At 34.0% G+C, this 19,813-nt stretch overlaps 1 protein-coding gene across 1 annotated transcript; it reads left to right on the forward strand.

Annotated features, from left to right (window-relative positions):
* The first annotated feature begins 367 nt into the window (after positions 1 to 367).
* On the forward strand, positions 368 to 18,482 carry LOC100670873 (NKG2-A/NKG2-B type II integral membrane protein-like). Its single transcript, XM_064284575.1, is given in 7 exon segments — positions 368 to 4,194; positions 4,196 to 4,331; positions 4,759 to 4,853; position 5,428; positions 6,643 to 6,794; positions 16,864 to 16,964; positions 18,134 to 18,482. Coding segments are annotated over 7 exon segments (654 nt in total). The 5' UTR covers positions 368 to 4,143; the 3' UTR covers positions 18,252 to 18,482.
* The last annotated feature ends 1,331 nt before the right edge of the window (positions 18,483 to 19,813 follow it).

The raw sequence follows: 19,813 nt of genomic DNA on the forward strand, positions 1-19,813 counted from the left end.
ATTAAAATATACTTATAATATTTTCTTATCTATTTAGTATCTCTAAGAAACAAAATGGTGTTCCCATTTTTATTCCAGATATGTAAATTTGTCCTTTCTCCACTTTTTTTCCTGGACAGTCTTATCCATGATTTATCAATTTTAATGTCTTTTCAATGAAAAAAATTGCCTTGTTGAGCTTCTGTGTTGTAGTTTTTGTACTTTGTCATTTATTTCCATTTTTTATTATTTTCTTCCATCTACTGCATTTTGATATAATTTGCTTTTCAATTTCTATCTTTTTGGATGCGTGCTAAGGCAATTGACTTTATGCTTTCTTTTCTTCTAATGTATATATATGGCAACCAATTTTATAAGACAATTTTGATATGTTAATTTTTTATTATTCATGTAAAAATTACGAATATGTACTGTGATCACTCTTTTGACCCATATGTAATTTATAAGATATAGTTGAATGAACAATCATGTAAGGATTTTCAAAATTTTATAGTTGATTTCTATTTTAAGTACACTGTGGTTAGAGAATTTGTTGTGATGCTGGAAAAGTTCTAAATCTGTGGTTGAAATATAGTTTTGCAAAAGAGGAATGGAATTTTAAATTTCATCTGTTTTAATTGGTTTAAATTTAAATTCGAGTGTCACATTTCAAGTTCCAACCTGTTAAATTGGGTAGGGACTACTGCATCAACAACACTATTCTATATATTTTAATATTTGTATTCTTTGAAATATGAATATACAGTGTATTTTGGGAAAAGTTCTACGTGGACTTTAAAATTCTGTGAATCCTGTACTTGTATGTATTGTGTCCGTGTACGCGTAAGTGTTGTTAAGTGTCTGGTTTAAATCCTTCTATGAGAGTTAATTGTAATTAGATACCTCTTTTAAAATAATTGTTGAACATGACTTTATGATTGTATTAGAAAGACATTTTTACTTGGACCTGAATTCTAATTTAGCCATCTCCTGTTGGATATTTGTTGTTATTAGTTGCCTGACAGTTGATTCCAACGCAAGGCGACCTCACGCGAGCCCTACGGGGTTTTCATTACTGCAACCTTTCAGAAGTAGATCACCTGGCCAGTCTTCCTTGGCAACTCTGAATGGATTCGAACTGCCAACCATTTGTCTAGTAGCTTAGTGTTAACTGTTTGTGAAATCCAGAACTCCTCTTTGGACACCGAGTTCTGCCATTATCATAAGTAGTCACAGACATCTATCTTTTGATAGACATACATACACACATTTACATCATACAAAATATATTCAATTACTTCCATAATTTTGAGTAATTTTTATCATGACATTATAGTTTATGAGCATAGATTTTGTTAAGTGCAAATGCCCAAAGAATCAACCCACAGTAGTACATATACCAAAGGACAAGATAGATAACATCATTTAACTGAAGACACCAAAAGTGAACGTCTGAGGAATAGTAAACATACTAACTTCAGTTTAAAAAGAAAAGAGTAGTGAACTTTACATTATTTGGTATCGATGGGGAACACTTTCTTCTTTTTAATGAGACAATGTGTGTAATAGGAAGAGAGGAGATTATATAGTTTTTGAAAATAAAACAAAATATAATAAATACAAATAAATTCATTTCTAATACATATAAAAACATACATGCACATACACATAAAGGCATATAAGATTATTAATCTAGTTTATGATAATATAGTTGCCATCAAGTTAATTCTGACTCATGGTGACCCTGTGGTTTCAGAGTAGAATTGCTCCATGGAGTTTTCAAGGCTGCAACCGTTCAGAAGCAGATTGCCAGGCCTGTCTTCTGAGGTGCCTCTGGATGTAATATGTAGAAAAGAAGAATGCAATACCCCAGTTTTGCCATTTATTCTCAAAGATGGACTTAGACATCTAAGATAGTGTTAACATGGCATCAGTTTTAATAGTTTGTGGTTCAATGGAAACAATCTAATTGCATGTGTGGTCAAATCCTCTAAATACAAAATCCTATAGAAGATGAGAATGATTGATCAAAAGCACTTTAAAAGGGACAATCTACATGACATATTTAAAGATCTACTTTGTCCTTTCAATAGGAGCTCAACATCTCTTATGTTCTAGAGGTGTGTGATGAGATAAAATGACTTCAAAATAGCCCAAGTGTGAGAATTTCCTGCTCAAACATTAAATAACACATTGATGAGCCATCTACCTTTTCGTCTCTTGCCTCACTCTGAGCCCTCACAGGAGAGTCTGTGAAGAGTACAGATATTCTTTGTGCTTTTATGCGATTTATGTCTTTAGATTTCCCCTTCTACTCTCTAGCCATATTGGCCCCTGTAGGACATTAAGGAGACCTTCCCACCAAAGGATGCATGACTTTCTGATGGAGAGAAAGTATGTACCACTGCTCTCCTCTCTGTCTTCTAGCCCATCTCATTTAGTGGGAGGTCATAATTGCTGTGCATGATTCACTGAGGTTCTATTAATGTACAATAGAATCTCTGTAGAACATAGGAGTCAGAGTATAAAGTAAGCCAAATATGAAATATGTTGGAGAATTTCTTAATTTATTCAGATTATTACAGGTTGAGAATTAGTAAAGTGTACACACACACACACACATTTAAGTTTGTTAATCAATATAATTTAAAGTGAAATCCCCTAAGCATCATGACAAAGAACAATTAATTTTGGATTTTATAATTGGTTCAACGAGTGTCTTTGTATATAATAGGGTAATATTTTATGTTTAGCCCAGTGTTTACAGCTAGCTTCTTAAAAAAAAAAAAAAACATATTAATTGGATGATGCAAGGCCAAACATAATTCCTCTTTCACTTACTTAGATTATATACACACAGCTTTACTTTTTTTAGAAAAGGATGCTGTAGCTTCCATGAAATCCTAATCTAAAGATAGTAATAAATATCAAAAGACTTCAATTAATTGAAAAAAACGCTGGAAAAAAACCCGCACTGTTATAAGAGAATGCTGTCTAATGAGTTACTTTTGGAATTTCTACCTGATATGAATCAGGAGCAATAACAAGAAACTGCAGCTAAAATAATAATCCAAACATTCATTACCTATTCAGAGCTGAACAATTGCTAGGTTGAGAGTTATATAGTTATATGCACTACATTTTATGTATTAGTATTCCCATTTTAGATTAGAACGTTAAATTACTAGACATTAACTACCTTAATAACGGTCACACATTGTAAGTTTCAAAATGAGAATTCAATTCTTGATCTTGCTGACTCCAGAGTCCAATGGGGAAATTATTAAGATACATTACTGAATTATAGCAATTACACAAGTGAAGGAACCCATACGGACTGTGACAACCATATGATCTTTTATTGAAGCTTGAACCAACTGTGTTCTGCCATAAACAGTATGCACTTTTATTTATCAATTTGTGGTCTCATATTTTGGCAATTCAATCAATTGCCAATAATTTTTGTGTAAGAAATATATTTTTTAAGTTGTTTAAAATGGTGTTTCCAATATTCTTGAGGTTGTTGATGAGTTCATTGTGTCATGTAGTTATTCTGACATATATTTCCTTAAATATGCAGTGATATCTCAGAACTCTCCACCATTCGTTAATAAGAAAGACATCACGTAATAGCACTTCATCTCCTTCTAATAAATAAACATAAGTCACTAAACGAATGTAATTGAGCTCAATAAATTCTTATATGTGCTAACTTTGCAATTCTCACTTCTTTGGAGCACTCTGTCTTTCACCATTATTGTATTACAAAATTGTCATAAAGTGATGCATCATTTTTTTTAACAGATCAATAATTTAATTTTTAACCCAGGTATTGTAATTGTTTAAAATATTTCTGTGGAATATGACTTTTAATAAGTAAGGATATTCTTATTTATGAACTTCTTTATTCTTCAATGGAAACCATGGTTAAGAGTTATGGCTGCTAACCACAATGTCAGCAGTTCGACTTATTCTACCATGAGACATTTTTGTAAGGCATTAAATAAATTAGAACCAAAACTTTAGGTTCCTGGCTGCAAAGTGAGCACTGATACTTACCCTCCCTCTCCACCTAGTTTGATCTTGCCATATATTCAGCACATAGTCCCTCCCTAAACACAGTTTCTCATAGAGCACAGACCTTGACATCCCTCAGCTGCAGAGATGAATAATCAAACAGTAACTTACTCAAGACTGAATCTGGCCAAGAACCCAAAAAAGGCAGCAAATCAAACCCAAGGACGCTGATAGCTCCATTTCAATCACTGAGCAGGAGATAACTTTTGTGGAATTAAACCTTCATAGTGCTTCCCAGGATCTTCAGAAAAAGGACAAGAGTTTCCACTGCAAGGGTAAATCATTTAATCAGTTCTCAATATACCTGCACTAGGATGTGTAGTTCTAGTGCAGAGATGTGGGGAAAGAGTGAAGATGAAGACATGGAGCAAGGTTAGTCAGATGAAGGGGGTAGGCTCCCTATTTTTCATTTGTGAGTGTCCAACCTGAAATACAGATAATCGTATTCTACCATGAAATCTGAAGATTAATTCTATTCAGGCAGTGTCAAAATCTCTAACTTTTGATTAACAACTCATGGACTATTATCTCACTGAAAATGCAACGGTATATTCTGAGAGAAAAATTACAATGGAGAATGTGGGTTCCATGCCCAGTGTTTATGTATATGATTCCCTGTGCACGTGGGTTCTCTTGTATATAAACATTCTAAACTTTGGCTCCATCTGTCCTTTCTCAGTGTTTCCATTTCTCTCTCTGTATGTCTCCCATTTCCTCCAGGGAAGCTCATTGCTGGGATCCTGGGAATCATCTGCACTGACCTGATGGCCAGTGTAATAACTGTGGCAGTCATAGCTGTCACTCCTTTTAACTTTTTAAAATTTTATAAGGGAATATTCCCTTTAAAGGTTTGAAAGTGCCTCTGTGTATTTCATAATATTACGGAATAGAACTCTCATTTTAACATATGCATTTATGTGATATACTTGCCAAGCTTTTAAGTCTTAGTAAATAATGCTTCATCAATGTGAACTAAATGTGGAAAAGTTACTCTGAATTTTTCAAATGCATGAATAACAGAATGGTTGTAGAGACTATATGTTTTTAATTCTAAATGTGTGTATTCTAAATACGTTTTTTAAAAAAAAAAAAACCAGTGCCCTCGAGTTGATTCAGACTCATAGCGACCCTATAGAATGGAGTAGAACTGCCCGATAGAGTTTCCAAGGAGCGCCTGGCAGATTCGAACTGCCGACCCTTTGGTTAGCAGCCGTAGCACTTAACCACTACACTACCAGGGTTTCCGAATATGTGCATGTGTATATATATACAGGTGTGTGTTTTGGTCACATCTCAAAGACTTACATTGATAGGCTGGAAATACTTGTTGAGTCATACAAATTAATATTTTCAGGTAGTTAAATCAAATAGTGTAAGAGGTGGTGAAATTTCTCCACTAGGCTGTCCAAATATTTTTTCCAAAAACCTTCATAACTTTATTAATTTTTGTTGATAAAATAATTTTAATATACATTATTATTATTTTAAATGATATCCACATTTCAAACTAGGATACTAAGATTATTATCATTTATTACAGAAATATTAATCCCTTTAATAATTACTGCAGCCTTTCTAGCTATTGGAATTCTGGAAGTGAACGGAACCCAGAAAGGTAAGTAATAATTTTAAAAGTTCTGATATAAACCAAAAGGAAACCTGTTGTTGTTGAATTGAGTCCGACTCATAGGGACCCCACAGGACAGAGTAGAACTGCCCGCATAGGGTTCCCAGGGAGTGGCTGGTGAATTTGAACTGCTGGCCTTTCAGTTAGCAGCCAAGCTCTCAAACACTGCACCACCAGGGCTGATATTTTGAGATTATATTTTGTCTCTATTTTAGCTCATGATGAAGTAATAACAGATTTTTTTAAACCTTAAAAAATATACCAATAAATTTTCATATACAAAGGTCATGTGAGGAAATCCTTTTTGTTCAAAAATTAGAAGAAATATTGTTTAAAGATCACTATACCCTTCTTTTAACAATTGCCTCAAATTTCCTTCTGCTTCTATAAAGATTAAACCAAACCAAAAAACCCCATTGTGGTCGAGTGAATTCCATCTCATAGTTACCCTATAGGACAGAGTAGAACTGCCCCATAGAGTTTCCAAGGAGTGGCTGGTGAATTTGAACTGCGGACCTTTTGGTTAGCAGATGAGCTCTTAACCACTGTACCACCAGGGCTTCGCATAGAAAATCCCTGTGAGAAAGTTCTACTGTGTCTCATAGGGTTGTTATGAGCTGAAAATCGACTTGATAGCACCTAACAACCACAACAGCATAATGTGATAAGAAATAAATAACTTTACTATTCTAATAAAGTAGTTTTGTTCAGTGATTTTCAGGACATGTATAGGATAGATATTTCATTTTTTTGGTTTTTAATGGTACATAAATTAGAGGATGGGAGGCTGACGCTTTCTGTGTGTGTGCGTGTTTTTTCATATGTGTATGTGTATGTAAGTGAATGAGATGGCATCTATAGGTTATGTAGATATGTGCTTATGCCTATGCAAATATGTCAACTAATTTTTTTTTTTAATTCAAATTGTTTCTGGATAGTAATTCATATTCTTTTTTCAGCATCTCATTGTGGCCATTGTCCAGAGGACTGGTTATCCTATTCCAACAATTGCTACTATATTAGCAGTGATAAAAAAAACTGGACGGAGAGTCAGATGGCCTGTGCTTCTAAAAAATCTAATCTGATTTATATAGATAATGAAGAAGAAATGGTAAGATTTCAAATATTTGAAATATTTTATTAAAGGTATAGCATACAAAAAGAAATGTATATAAAATATATTTGAGTCAATAACAAGTATTTATCAAGAAACATTACTGACATGCCTTATGTTACCTATGCATCTTAAAGAATAAAGATTTGCCTGCTTTGCAAACTAATGTAAATAGAATTATACTATACGAAGTGTTTAGTGTCTTACGTATTTCAATTGATATTGTGTTTTTAGGATTCATCTATGTTTTTGTCAATGTTACTGTTAGTTGCCCTTGAATTGGCTCTGATCCATGCAGACCTTACGTAGAACAAAACAAAACGTTGTCTTGTCCTGTGCCATCTTAATGACCATTGGTGGGTTTGAGTCTATTGTCGCCCATTCATCTCATTGAATATTTTTTCTAATTTTCATTGGCCTTCTACTTTACCAAATGAGATGTCCTTTGCTAGTGATTGGTCTTTCCTGATGACGTATCAGAAGTAAGCAAGCCAAAGTCTCACTATTCTTGCTTCTAAGAAGCATTCTGATTGCGTTTCTCTTAAGACCAATTGGTCCAAAATTGTGCTCTATTTTCAAGGCTATGTAGCACTCCATTGTTTGACTTGACAATATTCATTTATGTTTTATACCATGAATGTACATTTGTTTTTTCCATTTCTTGCTATTTATGAAAAACAATGCTTCTATAAATTTTTTCCTAAATTAATAAACCTAAATATATAAAAATTGTGAAGATTAATCACAAAATGAGTAGACCCATGTAATTGCAAATCATGTCAAGAAATAGAAAATGCCAGCTCCCTCCCCACCCTATTAGCTCTGTCCCTATGCCTGCTCTTACCACTTCTCCTTCTTCTTCCCAAACCATTATCCTGAGTTTTTGAACTTTATATAGATGGAATCATACAGTATACATTTTTGAATCTTCTTTCATTCACATATGGTGTTTGTGCATTTAATCCATATTGTTGTACTTGGTTGTAGTTTGTTCATTTTCACTGCTGTGTTATGTAAGTAAACCCACCAAAAATAAATAAACAGAAAAACCTAACCAGCTGCCGTGGAGTTGATTCTGATTCGTGGAGACCCATGTGTTTCAGAGTAAAACTGCTCTTCAGAGTTTTCAGTAGCTGTAACTTCCAGAAATAGGTTGGGAAGCCTATCTTTCGAGGTGCCTCTGGGTGGAACTGAACCTCCAGGCTTTCCATTAGTAGCCAAGTTCTTAACCATTTGTACCACTGGAGGTCCTTTTTTACATGAATAAACATTTTAAAATCCATTCTATAGTGGATAGAAATTTAGTTATTACGGAAATATTTAGCTACTATTTAGCTATTATGAGTAATTATTCTCTAAATATCTTTCTGGAAGCCTTTTGTCCACATATTACCTGGATTCACAGGAATGAAATTGTAGGGTCGTGCAGGGTTATAGATATATGTACATGTCAATATTTTTAAATTATCCCAACCATTTACTAGTTCATACGACACAGGTATTATCTAACAGTCTTTGAACCTGTCACTAGATCCATGTCCTCATCAAAACTTACTACTATGAGACATTTTCATGTAGAAGTTCTTACTGTTATATAATGGTAAAATTATTATATTAACAGACATTTTCCTAATTATTATTAGATTGAACATATTTTAATGTGCTATTAACCACTAGAATATCTTCTTTTATGAGGTGCCTATTCATGTCTCTTGTCTATTTTTCCTCTGTGATTGTCATTCTTTTCCTGCCAATATATTCTTGACATAGTTTTGTTATGATTTATTTTTCGATCCTATAACTTTATAATAGTTTCATTTTTCTCTGTGGCTTATATATTTACTTCCACGTTGGATTTTTTTTTAGTGAATAGAATTTATCAGTATTAATATAGTCCAATTTCTCATTTATAGTGTTAGTGCTTATGTTGGAGTTCTTTTAGTAATTAACCAAATTTCAGTTTATATAATCTACTAAATTAATTTGTAGGTTTTAAATTTTATCTTTATTTTTTTAATTTTTTCTGAAAATGTGTACCTATTACATTTAGATATATTGTTAAATGCCGTTGAGTCGGTTCAACTCATAGAGACCCTATATACAACAGAACAAAACACTGCCTGGTCCTGTGCCATCCTCACAATATTTGTTATGCTTGAGTCCATTGTTCCTGTCACTGTGCAAATCCATCTCATTGAGGGTCTTCCTCTTTTTAGCTAACCCTCTACTTTACCAAGCATGATGTCCCTCTCCAGGGACTGGTCCCTCCTGACAACATGTTCAAATTTGTTTGAAACCAAGTCTTGCCATCCTTGCTTCTAATGGGCATTTGGCTATACTTCTTCCAAGACAGATCTATTTGTTCTTCTAACAGCCTGTGGTATATTCCATATTCCTCTTCAACACCATAATTTAAAAGCATCAATTCTACTTTGGTATTCCTTGTTCATTGTCCACCTTTCTCGTGCTTATGCAGCAATTGAAAACACCATGGCTTGAGTCAAGTGCACTTTAGTCCTTAAAGTGACATGTTTGGTTTTTAACACTTTAAAGACGACTTTTGCAGGAGATTTGCCCAATGCAATGCATCCTTTGATTTCCTGACTGCTGCTTCATGGGCTTTGATTGTGGATCCAAGTAAAATGAAACCCTTGACAACTTTAATCTTTTATCTGTTTATCATGGTGTTACTTATCGGCCCAGTTATTATATATTGGTCCAGATGCATGATCTATTGGAATTTAATTTTTGAGGTGCTGGTAGAGGTCTATACTTTTCTACATCATTATCTAATTGAGTGAGCATAATTTATGGTAAAAATGACCATTTATCCATTCCCCTCTGTGCCACCTTTGTCATAAATCAAGTATATCAATTGTACCTTTGTGTATGTGGATATGCTCCTGGTCACTACTAGGTTTCACTCTTCTATTTTTCCTTGCATCAATATGACATGGGCAAAATTACTAAAGCTTTTTATTAATTCTTTATATTCAGCACAGTAGTATTTCCTTCAAGATTTATCCACTCCTTCTTCTACATTTAGCCCTTTCAATATCTGTGTAAATATTGTCAAAACACATGCTCTGTCCCCACTGCCGTCGAGTTGATCCTGACTCAAAGCGACCCTATATGACAGGGTAGAACTGTCCCATAGAGTTTCCAAGGAGCACCTGGCGGATTCAAACTGCCAACCTTTTGGTTAGCAGCCATAGCACTTAACCACTATGCCACCAGGTTTTCCATTAAAAGTTATGTTAAATCAATAGATTAATTGTTGCAAATTGACATCTTAATAATGTAATATCTTAACCTGGTGTTATACTCCTTTTTTTTCTCTGAATACTTTTCTAGTTTTGTGTACAAGTCTTGAAAGGTTTTTTTTTTTTTTTTGATTTGGCTCCAGTTATCTTTTTTATATCCTTTTCTGATGTTTCTGATTTATCACTCTGCAAATGATATGTGTATCCAACACACTTTCTGAGCACACTTATTAGTTTTAATAATTAGTCTTTAAATTCCTTTTGAATATCTACACACAAAATTAATCATGTATGACGTGTCATTTTTGTTTCTTCTGTTACAATTTATGCCTACTTTACTGTTTTTTGTTTATTATACTTGAAAGACTGCCACTTTAAAACTGAGGAAAAAAAGTGATATTGACATCATAGTCTTATTTACTTATGTCAGAGTAAAAGCTTTAATCATTTCATCACTGGATATATATGCTGTTGGGTTTTTTTTTAAAGATAACTCCATCAGAATAAGGAAGTTTACTTTTTCTTCCTTTTAAAATCATTTCTTGAGATACACTTGATATAAAATAAACTGCATATATTAAATCATATAATGTTTTAAGTTTTGATATATGTATATACCTGTGAAACCATCACTTATGGAGAATGAATACAACTGTTAACCTCAAAAGCTTCATTATGTGTCTTTGTAGTCCCTTCTCCCACCCTTCACCAATCACCAATTATAGACAATCACTTATCAACTTTCTATCACCATTGATAAGATGGAATTTTCTAGAAATTCTTTTTATATTGGGGTCATACATTTTTTTCTTATTTCTTTCATTTAACATTATTATTTTGAAATTCACCCATGCTGTAGCATGTTTCAATAGTTTATTATTTTTATTAATGAGTAGTAATTGTATGTTTATACCACTATTTGTTTATCCATTCCACTGTTAGTTAACATCTGATGTGTATGTCAAGGTGATGATTTCATCTGTTCTTTTTGTGTTATTTTATCAGTGAGCCATACTTGATTTGCGTTCAACTGCCCAGATTTTGCATGCACAGTTCAAAGATTTTGACAATTGTATGCATCTATAAACACACCACCCCAGTCAAGCGAATATTTCCTTCATTCCATAAGTGCTCACTTTTAGCCTTCTGATTTCCAACATCATAGCTTAGTTTTTCTTCTATTAATGCTTCACTTCACAAGTGAGTATATATTCCACAACTTGTTGATTGAGTCACCTGTTTATGGATATTTGAATTGTCTCCAGAATTTTTCTATTATGAAAAAAAAAAAACTACTATGAAGAGTCTTGTGCAAAAAGTTGTGTGTACATACATTTTCAGTTTTGTGAAATTCAAGTGAAATTGGTGGCTTATAGGTGAATCGTATGTTTAAATTTAAAATGAAAACTTGGCAGAATATTTTCAACATGTTTGCACCATTTTCCCCTACTAAAATTGAGAGTTTCATTTGATCTAATCCTTGATAAAAATTTTCTAGATATCTTTTGTTAATTAATTTATGTTTTGAGTGATCTTTAGAGCTTTCGACAATTTCTTTTTACCAAGATTGCAGAAATTATTAGCGTACAGCTGTATATAATATTTTACTATTCATTTTTATATCAATAATATCTACAGTTGTTGATGTTGCTGTTGTTAGTTACCATCAAGTGACCTCCAGCTAATGGTGACTTTATGCATGTAACAAAATGTTGCCCGGTCGGGTGCAATCTTCATGATCCTAAGATTGTAGTTATGTCCCCTCTTTTCACGTCATCATATATTTTATGCCTTCTAGGTTTGTATTCATCTTTCTGGTTGGAGATTTATCAATTAAATTAATCTTTCCAATAAAGTGATTTGGGTTCATTTATTTATTCTGTTTTGCAGTTTTCATTTTCATTAATGTGTGCGATAATGTTTGTATATTTTTCCTGCTATATTTGAGTTTAATTTTCTCATCTCTTTCTATTTTCTTGAAGTTGAAGTTAGATCATTTATTTCAGACCTTTTGTATTTAATAACATAAGCATCTAATGTGGTAAATTTACCTCTTGGCACTGCTTTAACTACAATTCACAAATTTTGATATGCTGTGTTTTCATTTCATTTCATTCTATTCTTTCTTCTTTTCCCTAATTTCTTTGTGACATTCTCATAGACCTCTTGGGTTATTTAAATTCTTCACATACTCTGCTTTATTATTAATTTCTGGTTATATTGCTTTGTATAAAAAGAAAATATTTTGTATGATTTCAATTAAAATCTTTTTTTTTTTTCTTTTTTTATGGACCAATGTATGGTCTATGTTGGGGAATACACTATGTGCATGTGGAAAGAATGTACATTATTTTGTGTGTGGCATGTTCTATAAATGTCCATTAGGTTAAGATGGTTGAGAGGGATGCTCCAGCCTTCTATTTACTTAATGGTTTTCTGTCTCCATGTTCTACTGAATAGAGAGAGACGAGTACTGATGTGAACAGTTATAATTGCTGATTTGTTTTTTTACCTTCAACTCTATCAGATTTGCTTTATGTATTTGAAACTTTGATGTTAGGTGCATACATCTTCAAAACTATTTCGTCTTTTTTGATCAATTGACTCCTTAATCAATATATAATGGTCCTCTTTATCGCTTGTAATTTCCTTGCTCTGGATAATACTTTGTTACATAGTGTGTTAGTTATTAGGGCTGCTATAACAGAAATACCACAAGTAGATGGCTTTAACAAGCAGAAATTTATTCCCTCACAGTTCAGTAGGCTACAAGTCCAAAATCATGGCATCTGCTCCAGCAGAAGGCTTTCTTTCTCTGTCGGCTGTGTAGGAAGGTACTTGTTGTCAATCTTCCACTGGTGGAGGAGCCTTTTAGTCCAGGGAACCTGGGTCCAAAGGACATGCTACTCTCCTGGTTCTTGTTTCTTGGAGATATGAGGTCCCCTTGTCTCTCTGCTTGCTTCTTTCTTTTATATCTCAAAAGGGAGTGGCTCAAGACACCACCCATCTTGTAGATTGAGTCATACCTTTTTAACATGACTGCTACTAATTACATCTTATCAATATCATAGAGATAGGATTTACAACACATAGGAAAATTATATCAAATGACAAAATGGTAGAGAACCACAAAACACTGGGAATCATGACCTAACCAAATGGATACACATATTTTTTGGGGACACAATTCAATGCATGACACATAGTAACATAGCCATTGAAACTTTTTTTCTTTTTTTATCGGATTAGTGTTCATATGGCATAGACTTTCAATTAAAAATAAATTAGCTATCAGATCTATATTCATATTCACTCCAAAGAAAAATGATCAGACAGAATGCAAAAATTATCAAAATTTGGCTGAAGATAATACAAAATCAATTACAGTTGTACATTGACAGGGAACTGCTGAAAGTTTAAGCTGGATTCAGAATTGAATGAGGGATATCATTGTTCATGTCAGACGAATTGTTGCCAAAAGCAGAGGTGACTAGAGAGATGTTTACCTGGGTTTTATTGACTATTCAAAGACATTTGGTTGAGTGGATGATAACAAATTATGGTCAACATTATGAAGAACAGGAATTCCAGAACATTTAATTGTGCTCATGCAGGACCTAAACTGGATTAAGAGGCAGTCATTCAAAAGAACAAGGGGATACTCTGTGGTTCAAAGTTGGAAAAGTTGTGTGGCAGAGTTGTAGTATCCTTTCACATTACTTACACAGTCTTTATGCTGAACAAATAATATGTGAAGCTGGACCATATGAAAAAAAAATACAGCATCAGGATTGGAGAATGACGCATTAACAACCTGTGACATAGCCTTGCTTGCCTAAAGTGAAGAGGACTTGAAACACATATTGAAAAATGTTAAAGACTATAGCCTTCAGTATTGATTACACTTGAATGTGAAGAAAATGAAAATCCTCAAAACTGAAACAAAAAAACAACATCACAATAAATGGCAAAGAAATCAATGATTTCATTCTACTTTAATCAACTGTAAATGCCCATGGAAGCGGCTGCCAAGAAATCAAACAATATATTGCATTGTACAAATCTGTTGGAAAAGAACTCTTTTAAATTTTAAAATGCCAAAATATTACTTTGATGCCTAAGGTGTTCCTGACCAAAGATATGGACTTTTCAATTGCTCCGTATCTTCAACCAGAAATCAAGAACTGCAATTTATAAACTTGTCAAAGACATACTTAAATTGATACTCTAAGTCTTTCGGTTTAACATCTCTAGTTTAAAATCCTACCTGCAAACAGTTAAAAGGGGTGAAGTTGAAAAAATTGTGCTGAAACAAACCTTTATGTGAATATAAGTTTCCTAAATTTTCACTAAAGGAAAGGGAGAAATCATGAAGTGAAAGAACTGAACAGAAAATTTCAAATGGTGACCCAAGAAGACAAAGTATTATAATGAAATGTGAAAAGACCTGGAGATAGAAAACCAAAAGGGAAGAATACAGTCAGCATTTCTCAATTTGAAAATACTGAAAAAAAAATTGAAGTCTTAAGTTGCAACATTGAAGGATTTTGTGGGCAAAATATTGACTGACTGAGAATGCGTCGAAAGAAGATGGAAAGAATACACAGAGTCTTTATACCAAAAAGATGTGGTTCATTTCAACTATTTCAGGAGGTAGCATATGATCCAGAACCAATGGTATTGAAGGAAGAAGTCCAAGCTGCACTGAAGGCATAACAAATTATGTATAATATTGTGAAGAATGGGAATTCAGAACACTTAGTTGTGCTCATGCAGAACCTGTACACAGAGCAAGAGGCAATCATTCAAACAAAACAAGGGGATGCTGCATGGTTGAAATCAGGAAAGGCGTATGTCAGGAAAGGGTTCTACCCTTTCACCATACTTATTTAATCATTATACTGAGCAAATAACCTGAGAAGCTGGACTATATAAAGAAGAATGCAGCATCAGGATTGGAGGAAGACTCATTAACAAACTTTGATATGAAGATGACACAGTCTTGCTTGCTTAAAGCCAAGAGGGCTGAAGCACTTACTGATGAAGACCAAAAACCACAGCCTTCAGTACAGATTACACCTCAACATAAAGAAAACAAAAATCCTCACAATTGGACCAATAACCAACATCATGATAAATGAAGAAAAGATTGAAATTATAAAGGGTTTCATTTTACTTGGATCCACAAGCAATATCAATGGAAGCAGCAGTCAGGATATCAAACAGCATATTGCAGTAGGCAAATCTGCTGCAGAAAACCTCTTTTTAAAGTGTTAAAAAGCAAAGATGTCACCTTGAGGACTAAGGTGCCTGACCCAAGCCATGATGTTTTCAATCACCGCATATACACGAGAAAGCTGGGTAATGGGTAAGGAAGCCCAAAGAAGAATTTAGGGTGAATTAGGATGTTGACAAAGTATATTGAGTATACCATGGACTGGCAGAAGAATGAACATATCTGTGTTGGAAGAAGTACAGCCAGGATGGTCCTTAGAGTCAAGGATGACAAGGCTTCATTTCACATACTTTGGCTTAGGACATATTATCAGAAGGGATCAGTCACTGGAGAAGGACATCATGCTTATTAAAGTAGAGGACAAATGGAAAAGAGGGAGACCCTCAAGAAGATGCATTGATATAATGGCTGCAACAATGGGCCCAAGCATAACGATTGTGAGAACCGGGCAGTGTTCCGTTCCCTTGCAAATACTGTCTCTGTGAGTCCAAACTGACTCAACAGCACCTAACAACAACAAAAACCCAAAATCAATGTATTTTTTGCTTAGGAGATGTTTTAATGATATAGCTTTACAATGTTTTAAAGGATGATAAATAGTCTTCCAAAATGTTTAGCAGTTAGGCTTATAAAAGTACAGCATAGCGTGTGGCTTAGATTGCCTGTCTTTTGCAGAAGCGGTCTCAAGGTTATTTCATCCCAATTTCACATGAATGGTATTAGCTGTTGCACATATCACTAACTTTTTAGAGAATTTAAATTTTATTTTGAGATAATAGTAAATTCACACGGAGTTATAACAAATAATAGAGATTCTGTGTACTCTTCACACAGCGCCTACAAATGGTATATCCTGCAGCACTACAGTACAAGATCAAAACCAGAACTTAAGTTTGCCATTTTATTTTTTTTCAGGTTGTTGTTCTGCTTATATTTGTGTCTTGTCCTTTCTTGCCTACTTGTGGGTAATTTGGGCATTTTTAGGATTTTATACTATTTATCCACAGTGGTTTTTACTCTATTTCTTTGTATAGTTTTCTCACTGATCTGGCTATTTTGACATTCAAATGAAAGTTTTCAAAGTCTACTGGTGTCAATGTTTTACACTTTCCGTAAAGTGTGAAAATCTCACTCACATTAAAATCCCTGTTGCACTGTGGTTAAGTGCTAGACTGCTAACAGAAAGGCCAGCAGTTCAAACCTACCAGCTATGAGTTGGAATTGAATCCACCTCAGTGGTTTTTTTTTTTTTTTTTTTTTTTTTGGTATTCTAGTTTATTGTACCCTGGCAGCTATTAAGTTACATGAATTTAAACTTTTTTAAGTAAAACTAAGAGAATAAGACTCTTACGTATTAATATTTAGATAGTTTTGAATGAAAAGCACTTTTGTGAAAGTTTTTGACAAAATGAAATCGATTTTCAACTTAATATATTTTTGGAGTTAGAATCTAGTACTTATATCTTGTTTTGAAAATTAAAGATGAAGTAAAACTCTACCTGCCTGTTTTAAAGTAATAAAAGTTTTTATAATGGTTATTAAAACAATTTTCTTTGTTTTATGATAGAAGTTTATAGCATTTCTATCATCTATTTCATGGATTGGGCTCTCTCGGAAAAACAGAGATTATTCCTGGTTATGGATAAATGGCTCACCTCTCTACAAAGAGTAAGTTTTTTCTGAATGATGTTATATAGAAGAAGAAAAATACAAAAAAGAAAAATTCAGATAAGTAATATTAATAAATGTGACTAAATTGAATTATAGACATGTGAATGAAATTAAAAATTAATGAAACGAAATGTTTATATGTATTTTAGTTAAGAATGAAGTACTCGGTGTTCCAAATAATTTTTACTGATTTTTTTTTATTGTGCTTTAAGTGAAAGTTTACAAAGTCAGTCTCTCATACAAAAATGTATATACACCTTGCTATGTAAAAAAAAAAAAAAAAAAAAAATTTTTATTATGTACTCTTAGCTCGACTCCCCCTAATGAGATAGCACACTCCTCCTCTGCACCCTGTGCTCCCCATGTCCATTCAACCAGTTGCTGCCCCCCTCTGCATTCTCATCTTGCTTCCAGACAGGAGCTGCCCACATAATCTCATGTGTCTACTTGAGACAAGAAGCTCACTCCTCAACAGTATCATTTTCTGTCTTATAGCCCAGTTCATTCCCCATCTGAAGAGTTGCCTTCAAGAATGGTTCCAGTCTTGGGCTAACAGAAGGTCTGGGAACCGTGATTTCTGGGGTCCCCCTGGTCTCAGTCAGACCATTAAGTCTGGTCTTTTTAGGAGAATTTGAGGTCTGCAACTGACTGTTCTCCTGCTCCATCAGGGATTCGCTGTTGTCTTCCCTCTCAGGATAGTCATCGATTATAGTTGGGCTTCTTCTAGTTCCTCTGGTCTCAGGCTGATGTAGTCTCTGGTTTATGTGGCCCTTTCTGTCCCTTGGGCTCATATATACCTTGTGTCTTTGGTGTTCTTTATCTCCCTTTGCTCCAGGTAGGTTGAGACCAATTGATGGCCACTTGCAAGCATTTAAGACTCCAGATGCCACTCACCAAAGTGGGATGCAGAATGTTTTCTTCATACATTTTGTTATGCCCACTGACCTAGATGTGCCCTGAAACCATGGTCCCCAGACCCTTGTCCCTGGTGCTCTGGCCTTCAAAGTGCTTGGCTGTATTTAGGAAACGTCTTTGCTTTTGATTTAATTATTACTAATATTTTATGAGAAATGTCATTACCCATTTTTATAACATACTTCTAGTATTGTTGCATGGAGGATTATCACATGAAATATAACAGGCTTATGTATTTTTATGCATTACAGGTTAATAGACACGTCAAATAATACATACAACTGTGCTATGCTATTCTTCTCTAATCTTCTATCAGACAGTTGTGGATCTTCAAAAACATACATTTGTAAGCATAAGATTTTGAGTTAAAATGCCTGAACTTGGAGTCCTTCAAGTATCTTCATATTTCATGAAATGAAAATAATATGATGGCAAAAGTCTTATAATCAATTACATTATTTGTTCAACTGGAAGCTCCACAATTGGAAACCCCCTGGAACTCACTCTATGTTCTTCTTTGCTTGGCTGATAGTCATCAGTACCCTTTTCTGTAATAAAATGTAACCTTGAGTACAATTTTCTTGTGTTTCTTGAGTCTTTATATTGTTAAATATGTTTACTTATTTGCTTTATTTTGTAGCAAAATAAAAATACCTAAAGTATTGTAGTTTTATAAGGAATCTGAATATCTGGTTACATGAGTGCTCAAATTTTTTATTCTTTTGCATATTATTGGTCATTTCCATTTCAATACAATTTTTAATATCACCTTAACAGTTTCCACAAGGAAAACTCTACCGGTGATTGAGACTTCTCGAATGGTGGAGTAAAGGACTCTGTCAATGTCCTCTTTAAAAGGAAGAAAACACTGGCAAGAAATTGTCAGATCAACTTTGTCAAGACTCTAGGAATTAAACAAAGGCTTGAGAAACTATAGAAAAAAAAATTTATTCAAGAAAAAATGCTGAACCTCAGTAAGAAAGATAGTGTCTGTGGCGTTTTAACTTGGCCTCACACCAGACACCATCTCTTCAGCTCCATGGTATTCATGAAAACTAGTAGCTATGCCACTTCTGAAGAGGAAAACCAAGTTTGGAGTTCTTAAGAGTCCCATAACCACAAAATTATCAGTCTTTGGCCTTTTTCATAGCTCCATGGAAAACCCCATTCACAGTACATTATGGTTATTTGACATGGACAGAGCTAGGTGTGTGGGAAAATTGTTTACCAGAAACAATCAACAGCAATTGTTTAACATTACAGCTACCTGAGGCTACAGTACCAGCTGGGGCGAAAAGAGCCTGAGGAAAGGTTAAAACAAAGATGTAAGGAACAAGATGTTCAGAGGGAGCTTTGAAAAGCTCACAAAAGTGCCTGGGTATGTAGAAGGCTGTACCATTGTACAAAAAAAAAAAAAAAAAAAATTTGATCTCCCACATTGTTTCTATTGTAAAGGCCATATTTTCCAAATAGTGACCCTTCTTCTTTGTTTCCAACTTTCACATTCGAATCACCAGTAATTATAAGTGCATCTTGATTGCATGTTCAATCAATTTCAGACTGAAGCAGCTGATAAAAATCTATTTCTTCATCTTTGGCCCTAGTGGTTGGTGTGTAAATTTGACTAATAGTCATATTAACTTGTCTTCCTTGTAGACGTGTGGGTATTATCCTACCTCTGACAGCGTTGTACTTCAGGGTAGATCCTGAAATGTTCTTTTTGACAATGAATGCAACACCATTCCTCTTCAAGTTGTCATTCCCAGCATAGTAGACTATATGAATGTCTGATCCAAAATGGCCAATACCCGTGCATTTCAGCTCATTAGTGCCTAGAATATTGATGTTTATGAGTTCCATTTTATTTTTGGTGATTTCCAATTTTCCTAGATTTGTACTCTACATTCCAGGTTCTGATTATTAATGGATGT

Source organism: Loxodonta africana, chromosome 4 (assembly GCF_030014295.1).
Source record: "Loxodonta africana isolate mLoxAfr1 chromosome 4, mLoxAfr1.hap2, whole genome shotgun sequence".
Lineage (NCBI taxonomy): Eukaryota > Metazoa > Chordata > Mammalia > Proboscidea > Elephantidae > Loxodonta > Loxodonta africana.